The sequence below is a fragment of the Rhipicephalus microplus genome, chromosome 5, assembly GCF_043290135.1.
Source record: "Rhipicephalus microplus isolate Deutch F79 chromosome 5, USDA_Rmic, whole genome shotgun sequence".
NCBI lineage: Eukaryota > Metazoa > Arthropoda > Arachnida > Ixodida > Ixodidae > Rhipicephalus > Rhipicephalus microplus.
The window spans coordinates 207,713-227,899 of NC_134704.1; the positions used below are offsets into that span (position 1 = coordinate 207,713).

The following is a 20,187-nucleotide window of genomic DNA, read 5'->3' on the forward strand; positions in this document are numbered from 1 at the left end:
CAACATGTATTGGTGTTATTATCACATACCTTCCAAGTGTCCCGCATTGTCTGGGAGACTCCCAGATATCGACCGTTTCTTCTGTTTGTACGGTTGCCATGAAAATCTTCCAGAAATTCAAATTCGTGTGCGAGATCGGGCCACATTGACAAAAATGCAGGTCATTCCATTCCAGGCTTTTTGCGAGCCCACCTCATTCTATTATAAACGAATTTTAGAGGTGTTCACCTGAACGTATAGAAGAGTCTCAGTGATGTGAAACTATGGCAAATATGAATTCATGAAATTTCCCAGCCAAATTCATGTGTCTGGTGGGGCAAAATTCGAATGTTTTGAACATTTTTCCTTACGCGGCCTGTGATATAAAGTTTAGTACTGAAACCGTCGAACAAAGGCCGATCAAGAGCAGCATGCTCGAAGCTCTGGAAGTACGCGTGCGACCACCGCATGCACTGTCTTCTACAGAGTGTGTGGTAGTCGTTGCCACAACCGCTGAGGACGAAATTGTGGTCCTTCTACATGATCATGTATCGCGGCAATATTACTGACAGAACTCTGAAAGTGCACAGCCAATGCTTGAGCAGTCAAAACAACGATGCTTTCTGCCAACTCTGTTGACAAAATTGCGGCAGTTTCAATTATAGATAGCATAAAACTTAGTTTTGAAGGTACGGGGATTAAAAGCAAGACCCGTTTGCCACAAACACCGCACGTGAAACCGTGGTCGCGGCGATGCGATAGCTATGTACGAGCTCTGAGGGCACGTGGCTGATGCAGCGGTAGATTAAAAGCCCTCAAGATAGTCTTAAAGATGTAAAGATAGTCTCAAGATGTAAAGAAGGCTAAAAGTGTTTTGGGGTTCCTGTCTAAAGAATCTAGTGAGCAAGGCCAGCTGTGGCGTCCCGTCCGTTCACGTGTGAAGACATACGCGTGTTGTTTTGATGGAAATCATTTTTTTTTGCTGGTAGTATTGATGACGTGAAATTTTAGAAGCATTTGCGCTCACCCTTTAAGACTATCACCTTAGTGGGAAACCCTACCCTCATGTGTTCGGCCACTCCAAACCATTATGAGGCTGCAACACCAATGTTTGCGCTTGCGCTTGAGACCCTTCTCCTTCTTCTTTTTTGTGATGACTTTTTAATTTATTTTTATTTTGGTGCCAGAAATGGAGGAAATAATTCAGCGCATTGATTGGACTTATGGCAGCAAAACATGATTATGCTTGTTGCTAAAGGCAAATCTATCACAGCAAAAAACTAGAAAAGAAGACGATACCCCCCTCTCCCCCCTCGGGGGTTTTACGAATTTCTCTCTTGCCAGGTGCCAGGTTGGCAGGTATTCTATAGCACGCGAGCATTGCAGCACAGAGAGTATCGTATGGCTGCGGGCTGGATGTAGATGCGACAGCAAGATGGCCTAGCTCTGCCAGTAGTGCGTTGAGAAAGTGCATCAACAGCTGTGCTGTGACGCCATTCAGTGCGAGAGACGTCGAAGCTGCATAAACCATCTTCGCGGTTAGGCCGAGTTGAATGGTTTCACTGGTTGGCAGGGTCGTGGTAGCATGGCAGCGGCCTCTCTGTGAAGGACTCATTCTTTCAACAACATTTTCAACATAAATTCAGTTGCGTGAATGCACCCCCCCCCCCCCCCCCCGCCTCCGAAGGGCCAGTTCTTCTTTCATTGAGAAGTGGCAATCCTTAAAGGTTGTGACCTTCTAACTCACCTTTCTTAGTGAATTTGTTTCATACAGAAAATATGACATGTTTGTGCGCCTTCATGATTTCCAGTGAGGACTGGGAGGATGAAGCTGAAGAAACAAGGTTCATATGTCTGATTTGCAGTGAAGCTTATGCCAGCATTCAGTCCATCACAGGGCACATGAAGGTTTGGAGATTTGTCTTTAACTAAACTCCAGCTACTCATATTGAACTTGTGACACTATTTTGTGCATTTCAGGACATTCATAAATTTGATTTTATGAAGATACGAGAAAGACTTGGCTTTTACCAGCAAGTAAAGGTTATAAACTATATACGAAAGCAGGTAAGTAATCTTCAGTTAGGCAAGTTACATGTTTGTTAGTGATCCTGTAATATGCCGTGGTCAATTTTTGTGCTGTCTGAGCCATGCTGTGTCATGATTTCATCACTCTTTTGTTAGTGGGAAAATTGAGAAGAGAGAATGCTAGTTGCTTAAGAGTGCAGCTCTTAGGCACCTGTTCTTGTGTATAGCGTCGTCATCGTTGAAGTTAATGTTGCTGTTGCTTAGTTGAAGTGATATGATCGAGTAGGATTTGAACCAGGACCTGCTGCATGGCAGTCGAATATTCTACCACAGAGCCATGCTGGTGCTTGGAAATGATTTGCAAAAATATACTATACAGGTGTCATGTTGGGCTCGGTCACCCGACTCTGTCGAATGCTCCTCATTGTCTGTCTTTCTTCCCCGCACGCGGCTCTCCCTTTTTCTTCTTCTACACTTCTCTCCCCGTGCTCATGCAGTTTCACACAAGCACCACACACCTCGTCATCCAACGCGCAACACACACACCGGCCTTATGAGTACTTTACGCCCACATCACAGTAACATTATGACAGCCACAATTTTTTTTCCATGGTAACCTGGAAGATGTGGATGATCGACCCACATGCATTAAAGCCATGTCATTACATGAATGCGTGTGTGTGTTGTAATCGTTTTCAAGAAACAAGCTGCAACAATGTCGGCAAAAGCGGATGTGCTTTTGGAGTATCGCTAGTGGTGGCTGCAGGTGCTGAAATGCCATGTTGTGCTTCCAGATAGCAACAGGCTTCTTTCATTTTGTCACGTTTTCTTCTATGCCCAAGCTTGAGCTCAATCGGTGTACATCTGTTTATTAACCTACGCAATGATTAGAAGCCACAAGCTGTGGTGACATGAATCAATACAGGGGGCAAGGTGTTCGGACTTCTTTTGTTTCACGAACATTTGCCTTTTTCTATCTCTCTACCCTACGACTTTGTCTTTCTTCATCTCTCACTTTTACTCTGTCCTGTTTACTTCTCTCTTCTGCTCACTTCCGATTCTTCCTGGCGGCGAGGGTTAACCTTGTGTGTTCACCCCACCTTGGAATGCCTCACATCATGTTATAGTGGCGGTGTACAGCTGGCGTATGCAAGCAATTTCTTCATGTCTTGCAGTGTCCCCTCGTTGGGCTCAGTGGTAGGTGCCTGCCACCGCCACTGAATACACTCCATATTTTACGGCCAAAAACTTCCAACCCTTTATTGATCGCTCCCTGAAGAGGGCGCGCACCAAAGCAAGCTTTCAGCTATTGCAACTAAACGAAAACAACTTTCCACGCTACCACGTTATTCACAGTGACACACCAGCAAAACCTGTCAGAAAACTTTCACCGTTCCAAGTTTCAAAGTGCTTAATAGACACACTTGGAACAGGGTACAAAGCAACAAAAATGGCCTGTGGTAACCTCCTCATTGAAGTTCGAGACAAGGAACAATATGATAAACTATCCAGTTTGAAGACTTTTGGTAATGTCCCCATCACTGTTTCAGCACATCGTTCAATGAACACGGTTTGAGGAGTCTTGTCGGAGGATGACCTACTTGACTTGACAGATGCTGAACTTCCCGATGGCTGGAAAAAAGAGGCTGTAATTAGTGTACAAAGAATCAAGATGAAGTGTAATGGCAAAGAGACTCCAACAAAAGATGTAATCGTTACCTTTGGCTCCAGCATCCTTCCCGAAACACTCATAACTGAGTACACAAAGCTTCGTGTTCGACCATACATACTTAACCCGCGACGATGCTTTCAATGTCAGCGATATGGCCATAGCTCGCAAAGCTGTCGTGGCCGGCAAACTTGTGCACAATCAGGAATTTCGGATCACACATCCGTTTCCTGCACAGAACCAGCACACTGCGTCAACTGTGATGGAAATCATGCCTCTTACTCACGGTCATGTCTATTCTGGAAGAAAGAAAAAGAAATCATAATGTTGAAGGTGAAGGAAAACATCTCATTTAAAAAAGCTAGAAGAAGGGTCTCGCCATTCTATGGCCCAAAATGATATGCTGATGCGGCGCCTGCCCCCAAGGCGGCAGTAGTTGAGTCTACTCTGCCTACATATGAACAGAGATCAGAGACCCCAGGGTCTTCAGGTCTCAAGGCCTCCCCTCATCAGGCGAGGCGTAAACTTCAAACAACCGGCTCGCACGTGTGGGCATCCAGTGCCTCCAAGGAGGCAATGGATACGTCGGTACCCTTGGTGCCGAGGGAGCGGCGTGGCTCCACGGAGCACCCCAGGAAAACAAAATCAGATAACAGGGCCTGGTGATGGCCCTGTTACTTAAATTCAAACTGCCCGCCTGAATAGCCACTCGCTCTTTGTACACACAACACTACTTTACTTTCACCATGAACACTCAAATTATACAATGGAACATCAGGGGCCTTCTAAGGAACTTTGACGATGTCCAAGAACTCTTATACAAACACTCATCAAAAGTGTTGTGTGTACAAGAAACGCACCTAAAACCAAGACACACCAACTTTCTACGCGACTACACTATTTTTTTAAAGGACCGTGATGATGCCATTATAGTCAATCAAGGGATCGCATGCACACACAACTTCAAACGTTCCTTGAGGCAGTGCCTGTTCGAGCTGTTCTTTTTGATAAACTGGTCACAATTTGCACTATTTACATTCCTCCAAGCTATTAGCTGCAAAAACACGATTTGCAATCTTTAATTGATGAACTTCCAGAACCTTACGTTCTCCTTGGAGACTTGAATGCACATAGCAAGCTATGGGGTGACTCTCGTTGCGATGCACGAGGTCGACTGATTAAACAGTTCCTCCTCTCGTCAAGCGCGTGTCTTCTGAATCAAAAAGAACCAACCTATTATTATCCCGCTAACAGAACCTATTCTTCCATAGACCTAAGCATAGTATCTTTGTCCCTTGTGCCTCTACTCCACGGGAAAGTCATCAGTAATCCTTACGGAAGTGACCACTTTCCCGTAGTTTTGAGCACAATTACAGCAACTGAGTGTCCACCACGGGTTCCCAACTGGCTCACAAACAGAGCTGAATGGAAGCAGTTTTATACCATCGCTCGTTTAGGTTGGAATGATACATGTACTTTGAGCATCGATGCTGCTGTCAACTACTTCACAGCATTTTCGATTTATGCTGCAACAAAATACATCCCACAAATGAATGAACGACGTGTGCCATGGCGGCACACTGAGTGCCTAAACGCGCACAAACAGCAAAACAAAGCATGGAGGTTGCTTCGGAACTCACCGACAACCGAAAATCTTGACAGCTTTAGGAAAATGAAGTCTCAAGGCAGGAGATTGTGTTGGCAGGCCAGAAGAGAAAGCTGGCAGAAGTTTTTATCAGAAATCAATTCATATACGCAAGAGGCTAAAGTCTGGAGCATGGTTAGTAGGGTAGGAGGAAAACAAGTGCACTCACTCCCACTCGTATACACACAGGGCGACACCTTGGAAGATCAGGCAAACTTCCTTGGTGCACACTTCGAACGGGTGTCCAGCTCGTCACACTCTACAGATTCTTTTCAAAAATACAGAACAAGAATAGAAATGCAGAAACCCAAAAACAAATGTACTAGATACGAGGCATATAACCAAGCTTTCAGCTTAGCTGAGCTCCAAACATCACTAAACTCCTTCAGTAATTCCGCCCCAGGTTCTGACCAAGCGGTGTATGAAATCTTAAAAAATCTACCAATTGAAACACAAAAACCTTACTTTGCTTCTACAATGCTATCTCGTTCTCTGGCGCTATCCCTGCTTCCTGGAAAGAGGCTTTTGTTATTCCCATTTTGAAACAGGGCAAGGTCTCTTCTTCAGTTTTGAGTTGTAGGCCTATTGCACTTACAAGCTGCTTGTGCAAACTTTTCGAAAAAATGATAAACTGGCGACTTGTACATTTTCTTGAAACAAACAATTTGCTCGACCAAATCTAGTACGGGTTTCGAGAGGGTAGGTCCACCACCAACCACCTTATTCGTATCGAAGCACAGATCAGAGATGCTTTCGTTCACAAGCAATACCTCCTTTCTGTGTTCCTCGACATCAAAAAGGCATATGATACAACATGGCGCTTCGGAATATTAAGAGACCTGTCCCACCTTGGTGTGCGTGGCAGAATGTTTATTATAATCGAAAGTTACTTGTCGAATCCGACGCTCTGCGTTCGAGTGGGCATGGTTCTTTCTCAAACATTTGTCCAAGAAACAGGCGTGCTGCAAGGTGGTGTACTTAGTTGCACGCTTTTATTATCAAAATGAATTCTTTTCGCTTGTCCATTCCTCGCAATATGTTTTATAGTATATATGTCGATGACGTCCAGCTTGGTTTCAAGTCTTGTAATCTGGCCATGTGGGAGCGACAGGTTCAGCTTGGTTTGATCAAAGTTTCGGATTGGGCAGAGGAAAATGGGTTCCGACTGAATGCACAGAGAAGCACGTGTATCTTGTTCTCCACGAAGAGAGGCATTCATTCCGAACCCGATATTCAACTGCATGGGCAACATCTTTCTGTTAATACCGAACACAAATTCTTAGGCCTAATCTTGGACACGAAGATAACCTTCATAACACACATCAAATATTTAAAAAACAAGTGCATAAAAGCTATGAACGTTCTAAAAGTGTTGTCACGCATTTCGTGGGGAAGTGACAAGAAGTGTTTAATAAATTTGTATAAAAGCCTCATACGCACCCGCCTAAATTATGGGGCAATAGCATATCAGTCTGCGACACCTACTGTCCTTAAAATGCTTGACCCTGTTCATCATCATCTAGGCATCTGTCTCTCTACGGGTGCTTTTCGCACTAGCCCCGTGGAAAGCCTGTACGTGGAATTGAATGAATGGTCGCTCCACCTACAGAGATGTTTCATGTCTTTTAAATATTATCTTGACATAAATGCAAAGATCACCCATCGCATTCCAAAATTAATGACATGTCAAGCCTTGCTTTGTTTGAGAAACAGCATTCTATGACAGCCCTACTCACTTCGTGTGAGTGGCCTAGCGAAGGAAACCAATGTGCCACTTGAACACCATTTGATGGCTCCTACAGTATGCCTGCCACCGTGGCAAGGCAGGTGATTTATTGCGACGTGTGTAAAGAAAAACTACCGATCGGCGAAGAAACCAGACCGAACGCCGTTTCTCGTTTTTCAATTTCTTCTTCTTCTTTCTTGCAGTACTAGTCTGCACACGTTTGTTCCTTTTCTTTTTCAACATACTCCCTCCCCCCAGTAGCGTCGTTCAATTCCAGTCTGTACAATTTCTGTACTGGTTTTCTGAAAATCTTCCCGTCTTGAGCTTTCACTCCGCAAGCTCGTGTTATTCCATCTTGTCCAGGGTAAACGTCTGTGATACGCCCAAGGGGCCAAACTTCTCTGGAAATACCAGACTCTTCTATTATCACCACGTCATTTACTCGGAGGCAGTTGCTGGGATGAGCTGGGTATAGGTGAAGTGCCCGTAGTTCTAATAAATACTCTTTTTTTCCATCGCATCCACATATGATCCATCATGTTCTGTCGGTATCTCAACTTTTTGCTGATGTCTCTTCGACCAGCTTGAGCACTGATGGCATCGTAGTCATTGTTGCTCTGATCCGGAGGCGCTAACAATGAACGTCTAACAAGAAAATGCGCTGGACATATCAGAGAGGGCTCTTTGGCGTCCGTATACGTGTAGGTCAGCGGTCTTGAATTAACAACTGCTTCTACCTCTTGTAGCATTGTTTCAGCTTGTTCGCTGCTGAGCTTGCTTTTTCCTATCACCTTGCGCAACGATGACTTGACAGTCCGAACAAGCCTCTCCCAACAATCCCCCCCACCCCCCCTCTAAGGTGCACCTGGCACGATAAACTTCCACTCTATGCGGTAGTTCAGCAGAAAAGAGGCGAATGGAGAGCTCTTCATGACACTCCAGATGTTCCTGAGGTCCCATGACGCTCTCTCGAAGGCGAGAGCGTTATCCGAGTACATTGTTGCGGGTACTCCTCTGCGATCAAGAAACCTCCGGAACGCTAGCAAGAAGGCGCTGGTCGAGATCGCACTCGTCAGTTCAAGGTGCACTGCTCTAGTCGTCGCACATGTGAACAGCAGGATATAAGCTTTTGATGTGTCACCATGTAGCTCACGTTGCTTCATATATAGTGGACCTGCAAAGTCCAATCCTACTACATCAAATGGCCGTGACGATGGAAGACGGTCTCCAGGCATCGGCGCATATTGCACGTTCCCAGGTTTCACATTGTACCTTTGGCAGAGAAAGCATTTGTTGATGATTTGCTTGACTTCTTGTCGAGCGCGGATGATCCAATACCGCTGTCGTATTTGCATCATAGTGTTTGCCACACCACCACGCAAAGCTCTGCAGTGAGCCTCAATCACCACCAGAGACGTGAAAGGATGTCTCTGTGGCAGTATGACCGGATGTTTCTCGTCATATGTGGCGTCCATTCTCTCGAGTCGTCCGCCAAGCCGAAGCTGTCTGTTTCGGTCCAAGAAAAGGTGAAGATCGATCAGCCTAGACTGTTTGGGGAGTGGGTGTCCAAGCTGCAGTTGTTCGAGGTCGTTCGCGAATACTTCCAGTATATCGGACCCAAAACATTTCAGACTTGCTTAGCTCCCGTGCCGAAATCGCTTCGCTGAGTGAAGTTTGAAGTCCACGGCATCGATCCACAAAGCGAAAGACCCAGGCGGTGACGCGCAAGAGCTTCTGCAGGTCGCTATCCTTCCTTATATTGATCACCGGGTGTAAGTTCCTGGATGACGCTTGAAGAAAAACATGTTGCGTCTCAATCTCTGCCTCTTCGTTTATCGGTTTGTACTGGTTAGGTTCTGAAGGCCAGCTTGATTTTGGCTGGGACAACCATTCAGGTCATTGCCACCAATAGCGACATGCACGTAGAGTCCTTATCGGTATGCCTCTAGTCAGTACATCCGCCGGGTTGTCTTCGTCCGGGCAGTAGCGCCATAACGCTTTTTCAGTAATTTGCGTTATTTCAAACACTCTGTGCTTTACAAATTGACTCAACTTGCTATAGTTTCCGCGGATCCAGCTCAGTGTGATCATGGAGTCAGTCCACATGACGCAATTGAAATGCTTGAAATTCCACGAGGAGCAAATGTATTTTAGCAATCTGGCTCCCATTACCGCGGCCATAAGCTCGAGCTTTGGAAGCGTTAAGGTCTTAATAGGTGCCTCTCTTGACTTCGCTACTATGAGAGAGGTAGCGGAGTTTCCACCTTCATCAAATGCTCTCAAATAGGCACATGCTCCATAAGCCTTCAGGCTGGCGTCAACGAATATATGCAGTTCAGCTTCTTTAAGTGCTCCATGCAGTCCGTCTCTCACGCAACGCGGAATCCTTATGTGGCCGAGCTGTATTACATCGGCACACCAGGCTGCCCACTGTGTCTTGATCTCTGCGGGCAATTCTTTATCCCAGGAATGGCCTAAAACCCAAAGGCGTTGAAATAAAAGCTTCGCAGTGATGGTGAATGGCGATAGAATGCCAAGCGGGTCATAAATTCGAGAAGCAACCTTCAGTAGGGTACGTTTCGTGTCGAGCTGGCCAGCCACTAAATACTGGGCCACAGACTTGGATGAAAATTTGAAGTAATCATTTCCTATATCCCATTGCATTCCCAAGACCGCAGCTGCTTCTCCGGATGCTCCTTCTACTTGCTCCTCCTGGTTGTCAAAAATGTTCTGCAACTGATGGTCATTGGTCTTCCACTTTCTGAGCCTCATGCCAGCGTCTTTCATAATAGCTTTCGACTGCTCATAGATGCGCCGACCTTCATGGAATGTCTCCGCACCCACTAATAAATCGTCGACATAAAATGCCTTCTTTAATGTAGAAGCGAGCTCTTTGTCTTCACATGCGTTATCTAAGTGGTAGTGAATAGTTGCCATGAGCAAGAAAGGGCTTGACGTTGATCCAAACGGTGCCCGTGTCATGCGCCATTCGACGAGCTTACGATGTTGGCTTACGGAAATAGAGTCAAACCAGAAAAACCGGAATGCATCTCGGTCAGTCTCCTGTATCTCAATTTGTAAGAATGCCTTTTCGATGTCGGAATCAATGGCGACAGGGTACCACCGAAAACGAAGGACTTGCAGCAATTCTGGATTGAGATTCACTCCTTTATCCAAGCAGTCGTTAAGGGATGGTACACTTTGGGTGTGTGACGATGCGTCGAACACTACATGCAGTTTGGTAGTTAACGATTCCTCTCTTATTACTTCACGATGTGGCATATAATATATGGTGTGATCTCGATCCCGAGGAGTATCCTTAGGCACCACTTCCGCGTGACCCATCGCCAGATATTGCCCGATTACTCTGTCATATCGCTGCAACATTCCTTCCATCGTTGATAGCCTCCGTGTTAATCTTTGTAGACGTAATAGCGTTATTTCCCGGTTGTTACTTAGGAGCGGTTTCCTATCTTCCTTCCAAGGCAACGTCACTGTGTATCTGTCGCTCTTCTTGCTAATGGTTTCATGTAATCGTGCAACGGACTCATGGGAGGAAGGTGCCGTTGAATCTGCGATGCCCATTGTTTCTAGTTGCCAAAAAGATTGCAAGATCTGCTAGGTTGATTCGTCATCAACAATTGCTTGTACTTTCAGAATGCAGACCATTAGGCTAGAGCTGCAGTCAAGAAAGGCTTTTTGGTGACTGGGTCCTTGTAGCGTCCATCCGAAAGCTGTATCTATTGCTACCAGTCCTGGAACTTCTGCACTTTTGACGATGTGTCCCGACATGATTTGCCAGAGATGTTCAGCACCGATCAACAAGCTGAGGCTATTTTCCGTTTCCGCATCAAACTTTTCGTCCGCAATGACCTTGCCTTCAAGACGCAGGTTCTGAACGAAATGGCTGTCGGCTTTCGGGGAAGCAATATTGTGGCAGATAACTGGAAGAACGATTGCGCGCACCAAGCAGGTGTCAGAATCGTGTTGGCTACGCAGAGGAACTTCCACCACTTGAAGTCTTTCCACAGTACTTGGTGATGAACAGCCAAACGTATTCAGTGCAATTTGAGTTTCTCCCAGCACCTGTGAGTGTAATGTCTTGGCGAGAATCTTCCGTGACGAAGGATTGCTGGCTCCCTCCGTCGAGAATCCCTTGGACATACCTCATTTTGCCGTTTTTGATGACAAAGGCGCGAAACGTTTGTAGATATACTTCACTGTGATTTGTTGTGCCCCCGCTCAGTGAATCCTTCTCACACAGCATAACTGATTGTGACGACACCATTCCTACTGTGCTGCCGGAGGAGTCAACTGGACGAGAAGGTGTCGCTGTTTGGTTCGATGTATAGTGCGGGTCGCACATACTTGATGCGTGCCTCCCGTGGCAAATCGAGCAAGTGAGTTTGACGCAGCAAGAACGTGCCTGATGTCCTCGGGACGTGCATCGATAGCAGCGGTTGTCTTTCGCAAGCATTCCTTTCTTCGAATCGATGGCAAGGTTCGCGTCACAAGCGCGGGTGCCATGTTTCTTTGACTTGCAGAAAAAACACTCACCTCAGCTGTTTGATGTGCTGTGTAGTACGGAAGCCATGCTGGTGCTGCCGCTTTGAGTCCTCTGTGCACGGTCATCCAGCAGTCGGTCATTTAAGGGCTTGCACTGCTCCCGACTTTCTAGCTCTATACGTGTATAGGTGAGCAGCTCCTTTAACTCCGCATCAGATGTAGCAGCTGCCAAGCTTGGCTCAAAGACATTGGCAGCATCACCATTGTAGACGGAAGCATCATGTTACTTTCTTTCATGACTGCTTCGTCGTCTCAATGCAATTATCTCCACCTAATTAAAAGTTCTTTCATATACTGGTCTTCTGCTTCGTCAGACTCTTTGGAGTTTGTGGGTGCCCAGTTTCTGTGTCATGGTCGACAATGTTAACGTGGTACTATCGGATTCAAGGGTAGAGCCTTTACAGTTGCACTTTTACAAAGGCTTCGACATTCTGTCTGCGAGACCTTCGAGCATCATAATGCAAGCAAACCTGGTCTAGCAGTGAACAATCGGCAGCTTCGAGGGCTAAGCCTGCAGCACAGGTGTCATCGCAGCAAAAGTTTATCGTCCAGGCCTCGGGAACATTCTAGTTGTCTCTGAAGTTAAATTTCAGTGGATGTGCAGAAAATACTGTTCAGTGTTTCAAGGGCTAGGCTGACAGGATGTGGCTTTCCTTTCTCCATAAACATTTTAGCCTTACGAACCTTGGTCTTGACGGACACGGGCAGACCAGAAACGAAGAAAACGTAATGGGCTCCTGCCTTGTGAACTTTCAGGCGACGAACGCTGTGTCATCAATCTGTCACTCGTTGTGTCTACCTCAGTTCCAGTCGAAGATGTTGTCTAAGGTTTCACGTCACCAAATGTAAATAACATAGACTGACGGCATGCTTGCTTTTACACCTTTAATCCACACTCTTCGTATGGATTGTAGGCGCTTGGTTTGCAGAACGTTTTCGTCTTCCATTTTCATCAGCCTATCATGATTAGTAATGCTAGGCTTGGTTATTCTGTACATACAGAACTGGTTTAAGCGTGTGTGTGTTTTTGTTTTTCTTGCATGTGTGGGTTTTTTTGTTTTTTCTTTTTAGACACTCGTGCAGCACCACAAAAAACTCATTATGAAGATCGGTATTCACATAGCGTTGGAATCATCTGACATCAAATCTTCTTGAGAAATGACCTATATATGAAATGAGAATGGCCTGGCCTCTTTTTTGGTACAGTTACCTCGCCCCCCCCCCCCCCCTTTCTTGCTTTGAACTTCTTTGCTGTCTCAACCCTTGCTGGATTAAATTTTTTGACTGCAGCGGTCACCTGATGCGAGTTTGAGACCCCTGTTCTGAAGACAGCTGAAGCTCTTCTAATGTTTAAAAAGGTTGATAAGCCATCTGTTTTCTTTTATTGCCCTATCAGTATTCTTTTTTTTCTTAGTAAAGTCATTGACAAGTTAGTTTTAGTTTGGCTGAACAAAAATGACTTAATATATTTATATAGTAAGCAAATTTAATATATTGGAAGTCTCGCCAATTTGGTTTTCACGCTGAAAGTTCTACTTCCTCTGAGTACATCAAACTGAAAAAGCTGAAGTTCTGTGGGGATTAATTAGTCGTGACGCTTTCAACAGTAAGCCTGCTCTGCAGTGGCTAAAGCATAGGTTGGCTTCAGATCACTGCACTCAAAGATCTCTGAAAACTTTTAAATACCTACATGGTGTTGATATAAATATAAAGTTTCAATGGATTACATCACATGTGGGCATAGCGGGCAGTGAGGCGGCTGACAGACTTTCTCAGAGTGCTTTGGGACTTACCAAAGAAGAAGGCTTCAAAGACAATCAACATATTTTACGAGAAGCTGTCAGCAAGTATTTCCATGTGTTATGGCTTATGTCTCACCAGCCACGCGTGACGAAAAAAGCTATCAAAGGAAGAGGCCTGTTTGCTTCAATGCATCTGAATGGGGTCAGCGCTTGCACCAACATGGCTCCACAAAATCAGACTTTTCGCAATGCCATTGTGCCCAACTTGCAAGGCATGAGGTGGTGTAGAACACTATTCGCTAAAGTGTCATGAGCTTATAACAAAGTACAGCAATGTTTATTTGAGGAACTAACACGATTAGGCTCGCTCTGTGACAGTGTATCTGATATTGTGTTTCCACGAGGTCACTGAATCCTCGGTAAGCAGGTGTTGCGACTCCTGTTTAACTTTTTGCTACAGATCTGGCATGTGACTGGTGATGAATGACAATTATGTCGGGGTGTGATGTAGTGAGATGGGGGTCCGGAACAACACTGCATGTGGAATAGCACACTGGCCACCTGCTCATGCAGGATTGCGTGGCGCTACACGACTTTCTAAGAGCATGTTGGCGCTTAGGTGAAAAAACAATAAAGAAGGACATTAGTTCAATACGATTAGCGAAGAGGAAACTGGGCAGGGCGAATGCCTGCAAATTTCACAAGGCTAGATCTGCCGGCTACCTACAACATCCTAATCCTAACGCTCCTTTGATTCAGGATACAAACACTTTAAGTGGGGCACTTCTATGTGTGTCCTATAGAGTATAGTGTTTGAGGCTTGTAGATGCTTGTCTTACAACCTTTTTATTCTCTTCCTGCTCACTAATAGTGTTGTAAATGTATAAACCATTTCTGCATATTGAAATGGCATATAAGGCTATACCACAATTTGAGTACATGAAAATTTAGTATTATATAAGCAATGATAAATTTATCCTGGTGATATTTATTGCAAAGGTCACACTCATTTGTGTACTTTAGATTTGTGGTACTTAATGCTTTTTTTAGTTAATAAGTACATGTAAGTCAGGTGTGGCACCAAAACTGCTGATTATTGTGCACAATCTGCTTTTTGGCTACACCAACATCTGTGCTAAATGGGGAAATGTTTTTTCACCACTGTCTTTGTAACCTCTAGCATGAATTTATGTGCTTTTTCAACATTTTCTTCAACAGGTTTATCTGAATGTTTGTTTTGTGTGCTTGGGAAAGTTCCACAATCATCATGAACTCCTGTCTCACATTTCCTGCAGTGTGCATGACAATAATGCCATCAACAAGTCGTTCTGGGACCAACCACAGTAAGTGTGATTATATAAGCAGAAGAAAAATTCAACCCAGTGGTGGTTGAACTAGGCATTTTGCATCATTTTGCTAAAATTCTACCTCTCTTTGCCTTACTGCTCTTATTCATGTGCATCTTGATAAAACTGTGCCAAAGTTCTCTATTCCACCTGCTTAAATGGCAGTTAAGTGTTTCTGGCCCAAAATATTCTTGGTTTGGCACCTAATATGCAGAGCTTACTGTCATAGAACCTACTCCCCTTTCTTCCATCGATGCACTTTCTCTATGAGAATTAGCCTAACTATGCGAAATGGCCATGTTATTTAGGCTATTGACAATGTAACACTTTTGTCTATAAATCTGGAAACTCATCGCTCATTCAGAAACTATCGATTATCCTTAGACAAATGACAAGCAGATCATGCAGCTATACTGTTCTAGGTACCGCTCTCTGTAAACAGAATCATCACACATACACAGTGGTGTAACAGCTGCGCCGAGCTTCGCCAAAATCATGAAATTGGCTAAAATTGCGCCATGCTGTGCCAAAATGCCCCACTAGCCTCAATATTCTCTCAGTTGCGCAAATTTTATTGAGAAATGGAGGCTACGTCGGCTACCTGCAGTTTGCGTCATCAATCAATTCATGTGCACAAACCCTAACACTAAACCACAGCCTAAGATATATACTATTGTAAATATATAAAGCAAACATGTTGCGCTCCCATGCTCCACTAACCACAATGGCTACCTATTGGTGGGACTTTGCAACTGCAAGACAAAAATAGGTTGCCATAGTGAACAATCCTTCGCATGAAATATTAATTTTCTATTCAGCAAACGCCGCTATGGCATGCTAGCAACTGAACCTGGAGGCGCACGCTGGCGTTGCTGGCGACCACGTTGATTGCTATAGCTACGGCACATAAGTTGTGTCGTCTCGGCAATAAATACGCAGTGCTGTCGCAGGGCCAACGACCACGCATCGTTGTTAATTTGTCTGGTCAAACGCGCCTTACAGGCAAGCCGAGAATTTGTGCCCTAAGCCTAACACCATCGTGAAAGAAAAGTAGCAGTTGTTCTGTTTACGAGTACGACCAATGAGTGAAGCTCCTTAGAAACGGGACGGAAACGACTATGCGCCTGGTCTCGCTACTGGCTTTCATGGATGCTGTAGGGCGGGGAGAGCGTCTACTGTGCTCGGTGGCTGGAAGGACTAAGCGAGTGAGTGTGCAGCGGGCGAGTCATCTGCCATCGCTCGCGCCTGCGCCCCTGCTTCGCACCTGTTGTTTTTCCCGGGACAGGAATTTCGGGTTTAAGAAGCTTTGCTCCTGGTGTCGGAAAGCCTTTTGGCCTTGTTCTAACCCGTGCAGAAGGCTGCTTGATGCACTTACGCTACGGTACACTGGTGCCCTGTAGAAAAGCATAATGAGATTTGGAAGGCGCTGTCAGCACCATTCACAGTACACATGGCATTTTGTTCAATTACTTATGCACGTATACATCACATAATTGTAAATACTAGTATAATCACTGACGTCTGAAAAACTTGGAGCAATTATTTGGCAATCATTCGTAGCAGTGTATTTGTTTTTAATTTTTCGCCACCCCTACTCAGTTTTACGAATCCCCGGCATTTCATTGTTGCCAGCTTGGCAGGTCCACATTTCAATTCGCGAAGTCAGTAAATAGACCGATCTCTCTTCAGGCTCCCCGCATGGGCAAGTTTCTGAAAGCCGCACTGCCGCCATTTTAGTTGTAGTTTTCTGAGCATTGCTGGTGTGGCTACTTGCTGCCGTGCTTCAAGTATATATTGGTGTTTCCCACCAATTTTCTGCACAAAGGAGGATTCAACACCATGAAAAACTGTATTCGTACCTTTAATGTGTTATCTTATTACAGGTTAAACTGCATTCTAGCTCTAAGAAAAAGGAAAAAAAGAGAGTAGATTGTGCTCACTTGTGGCCAGGTCATCTCATCATGTTGATGAGCATCCAATTGGCTTCCCTGAATAAGCATTATTATATGTATATATATTGTGAGCGTGACAAGCTATTGATTTTTTATTCTCTTTACATATGATCACCTGCAAATTTTTGTCATCTAAAGTTCAGCCTCTTCTTTTCCCAAGTACATTTGGCTCATTTGAATAACTTTTTCAGTACACACAGACACACACACATACGTACACAGGCTGTTCTTATTTAAGCAATACATATTTTTCTTTAAAATACTATAATAGGTAAACACTTGTCCTCGCAGCCAATTTCCAGACAAAGGCAGAAAGACTTTGTCACTAATTATATCACCTATGCATGATTAATTGATAAAAATAATTGAATTGTAGTAAAGAAGAGGAGCTTCAGCGGCATTTCTCGGCGCATCAGGGGCATCAACATCAGCATAAGCTCGTGCTTGCTGCGCTTCGCCGGACGCTGCTGACTGCTTCGCTTTCTGCATTCTGCGCTGCAAATAAACCCCGTTACAAGTGGTGGAGGTGCTGGGTTTCAATCACCCTGGAGCTTCGGAATCGCATTTTACCATCCATTATGCCTACCGACGCAAGCGCCGCTCCAACTCCTCCACCGGCACCGCCTACTGTTCTCTGCGCCGGTTCTCTGCGTCTGCGAGATCCCCGTTTTCTCAGGCACAGAAGACAAGGACGTTGACGACTGGATTTCAATGTACGAGCGAGTGAGTACTCACAAAAAATGGGATGACGCCGTCAAGTTGGCCTACATCTCCTTCAACCTGTCGGACGTGGCCAAGCTGTGGTTTATAAACCACGAAGCGGAACTCCCTGCATGGTCGGTCTTCAAAACGAACCTCACACAAGTTTTCGGGCGGCCAGAGGTACGCAAACGCCTTGTCGAACAACGCTTACATACTCGGTCCCAGCAGCTCGGTGAGAATTTCACAAGCTATATTGAGGACGTTCTGGACCTTTGCAAGCGAGTCAACGAGTCCATGTCCGAAGAGCTTAAGATCAAGCATATCATGAAGGGCATTGAGGACGACGCTTTCCAAATGTTGCTTTCTAAGAGTCCTCGCACTGTCCTAGAACTGACCAAGTTATGCCAGAGTTTTGACGAGTTGCGCAGGCAACGTCTTTCCACCCGATGCCCTCGGTGCTCGACGACTCTTCGTCCAGCCTTTCCACCCTTGGCATAGGAGAAGACCATGCCCCTCTTCTCTCCAAGATCCAAGAGTTCATCCGCGCTGAGGTCGCTCGTCAGCTCTCTTTGATGTCCTGTGTACCCAATCAACCACGCAGATTGACATCTACACTCTGCGACTTCATTCAAGACCAGGTCGCACAAGTTCTTCCTCCCGCCCGTGAACCGCCCCCAGTCGCCGCACCTCTCACGTACGCCGAGGCCGTTGCTCGACCTCGACAGCCTGCGTTCCAGCCAGCGCCTGTGTATTCGCCGCCGACCTATTTACCGCCGACCTATTCACCGCCGCCTATGCCGATACCACCTCGGCCGCAGTTTCCTGCCCCCCAGCCGCAAGTCGGAGTCTACTCCGACCAATGGCGGACCTACGACAACCGTCCCATATGTTTTGCTTGTGGTGGTGTTGGCCACGTGGCACGTTATAGTCGTCGTCGCCAGGCTGCTCAGAACATTCGACGAATGCCCTCTTTCGACCGTCAGTTTTCTTCTACGCCTTCAAGCCCTCCTTCCTCTTCCTTTCCTTCTGATCGCCCACACGGCCCGACCCGCCGCTCCCCATCTCCACGTCGACGTTCGCTTTCCCCTATGCGTCGCCGTTCCGGACCCACCAACCAGGAAAACTAATGGCCGCAGTTCCCGAGGCACGAACTGCGTCCCCGTCGCGATGCACAAGTCCTCGCCCCTGTCCAGCTAACGTCATTGAAGTGTCAGTCGATGGTATCGTCGTCATGGCGCTTGTTGACACCGGAGCCGCTCTATCCATCCTTTCCATCAACCTGTGCCGTAAACTCCGCAAAGTTCTGACGCCATTATACGGCCTCTATCTTAGAACGGCTAACGCACAAAGTGTAACACCTCTCGCAGCCTGCACCACACGAGTCGTCATCGAAGGAATTGTGTATATCGTCGAATTCGTAGTGCTGCCCTCGTGTTCCCATGACGATACTCGGCTGGGACTTCCATGCGAGTAATAATGCCGTCATTGACTGCTGTCGCGCTGAACTTGAGCTATCTGCACTTCCTGATGTTGACGTTGTCGAAGCCTGCCTGCCGTGTTATAAACTGTTTGTTTCCGACGACACCACCGTACCACCGCGCTCTTCTCTGCTGGTGACTGTGTCATGTGACGCTATTTCCGACGGCGATGTTTTATTTACGCCCTCTGCCCTGTTCATTCAACGCAAATGTTCTCCACTGCCCATTGCTCTCCTTAATCTCCACCATGGCGTCACGAAGACGCTCGTGTACAATACGCTAGAAGGGCCTTTACCTTTATTCTATGGTGAATGTCTCGGTCACGTGCATCCGATCGACGCCCGTCACATTTTTGACGCTCCATCTAGTTTACTTTCTACGGACCTCAGCGCACTCATTTCTGACTCTGTTGTTGACCAGTCACTCCTTGACGCTTTCCACTGCTCCATCGATGTCGCAACGTCTTCTTCAGAACGAAGCCAGTTAGTGAACCTGCTGCAAAAGTTTCGTACTTCTTTTGATAGCCACGCTTCTGGCCTCAGTCGCACATCGAACATATCTCACAAGATTGACACAGGAAGCCATACGCCTCTACGGCAGCGCCCCTACCGAGTCTCAGCGTCGGAGCGCCGTGTTATTGACGACCAGGTTGCTGACATGCTCCAGCGGGGTATTGTACAGCCTTCTAACAGTCCCTGGGCGTCACCGGTCGTTCTTGTTGAGAAGAAGGACGGCTCCATTCGGTTCTGTGTGGACTATCGACGTTTAAACAAGATCACCCGCAAGGACGTTTACCTGTTACCGCGAATAGACGACGCCCTTGACCGTTTGCAGGGAGCAGAATACTTCTCTTTGCTGGATTTACGGTCTGGATACTGGCAAGTTCCTATGGAAGCATCTGACCGACCGAAAACGGCATTTGTCACACCTGATGGGTTATACGAGTTTACCGTTATGCCTTTCGGCCTTTGTAACGCTCCAGCCACTTTTGAAAGAATGATGGACACTATTTTACGAGGCCTCAAGTGGAACACATGTTTATGCTACCTCGATGACGTAGTTGTCTTTTCTATCGATTTCAACACCCATTTAAATCGTCTCGAGCACGTCCTCACACATCTCACCGACGCCGGCCTTCAACTCAACCTCAAGAAGTGTCGTTTTGGTGCCCGGCAGCTCACCATTCTTGGCCACGTCGTATCGCGGGACGGCATACTTCCCGACCCCGCCAAGCTTCGAGCAGTCGCCGATTTTCCGAAGCCAAAGAACTTGAAGGAACTTAGAAGTTTTGTCGGCTTGTCGTCATACTTCCGACGCTTAATTAGAAATTTTGCTTCCGTATGTGCGCACCTTA

The 20,187-nt window shown here is 46.1% G+C and overlaps 1 protein-coding gene across 2 annotated transcripts in view; it reads left to right on the forward strand.

The window, feature by feature from the left end:
* LOC119175128 (zinc finger protein 277) overlaps window positions 1–20,187 on the forward strand; it is a 90,634-nt gene that overhangs the window by 41,340 nt on the left and 29,107 nt on the right. The window contains exons 10-12 of one of the 2 annotated variants that reach the window (XM_075894691.1): window positions 1,791–1,887; window positions 1,960–2,046; window positions 14,574–14,698. In XM_075894691.1, coding sequence (XP_075750806.1) covers window positions 1,791–1,887; window positions 1,960–2,046; window positions 14,574–14,698 — 309 coding nt within the window. The remainder of the gene's footprint in view (window positions 1–1,790; window positions 1,888–1,959; window positions 2,047–14,573; window positions 14,699–20,187) is intronic. The other variant, XM_075894692.1, reaches the window with a different exon arrangement.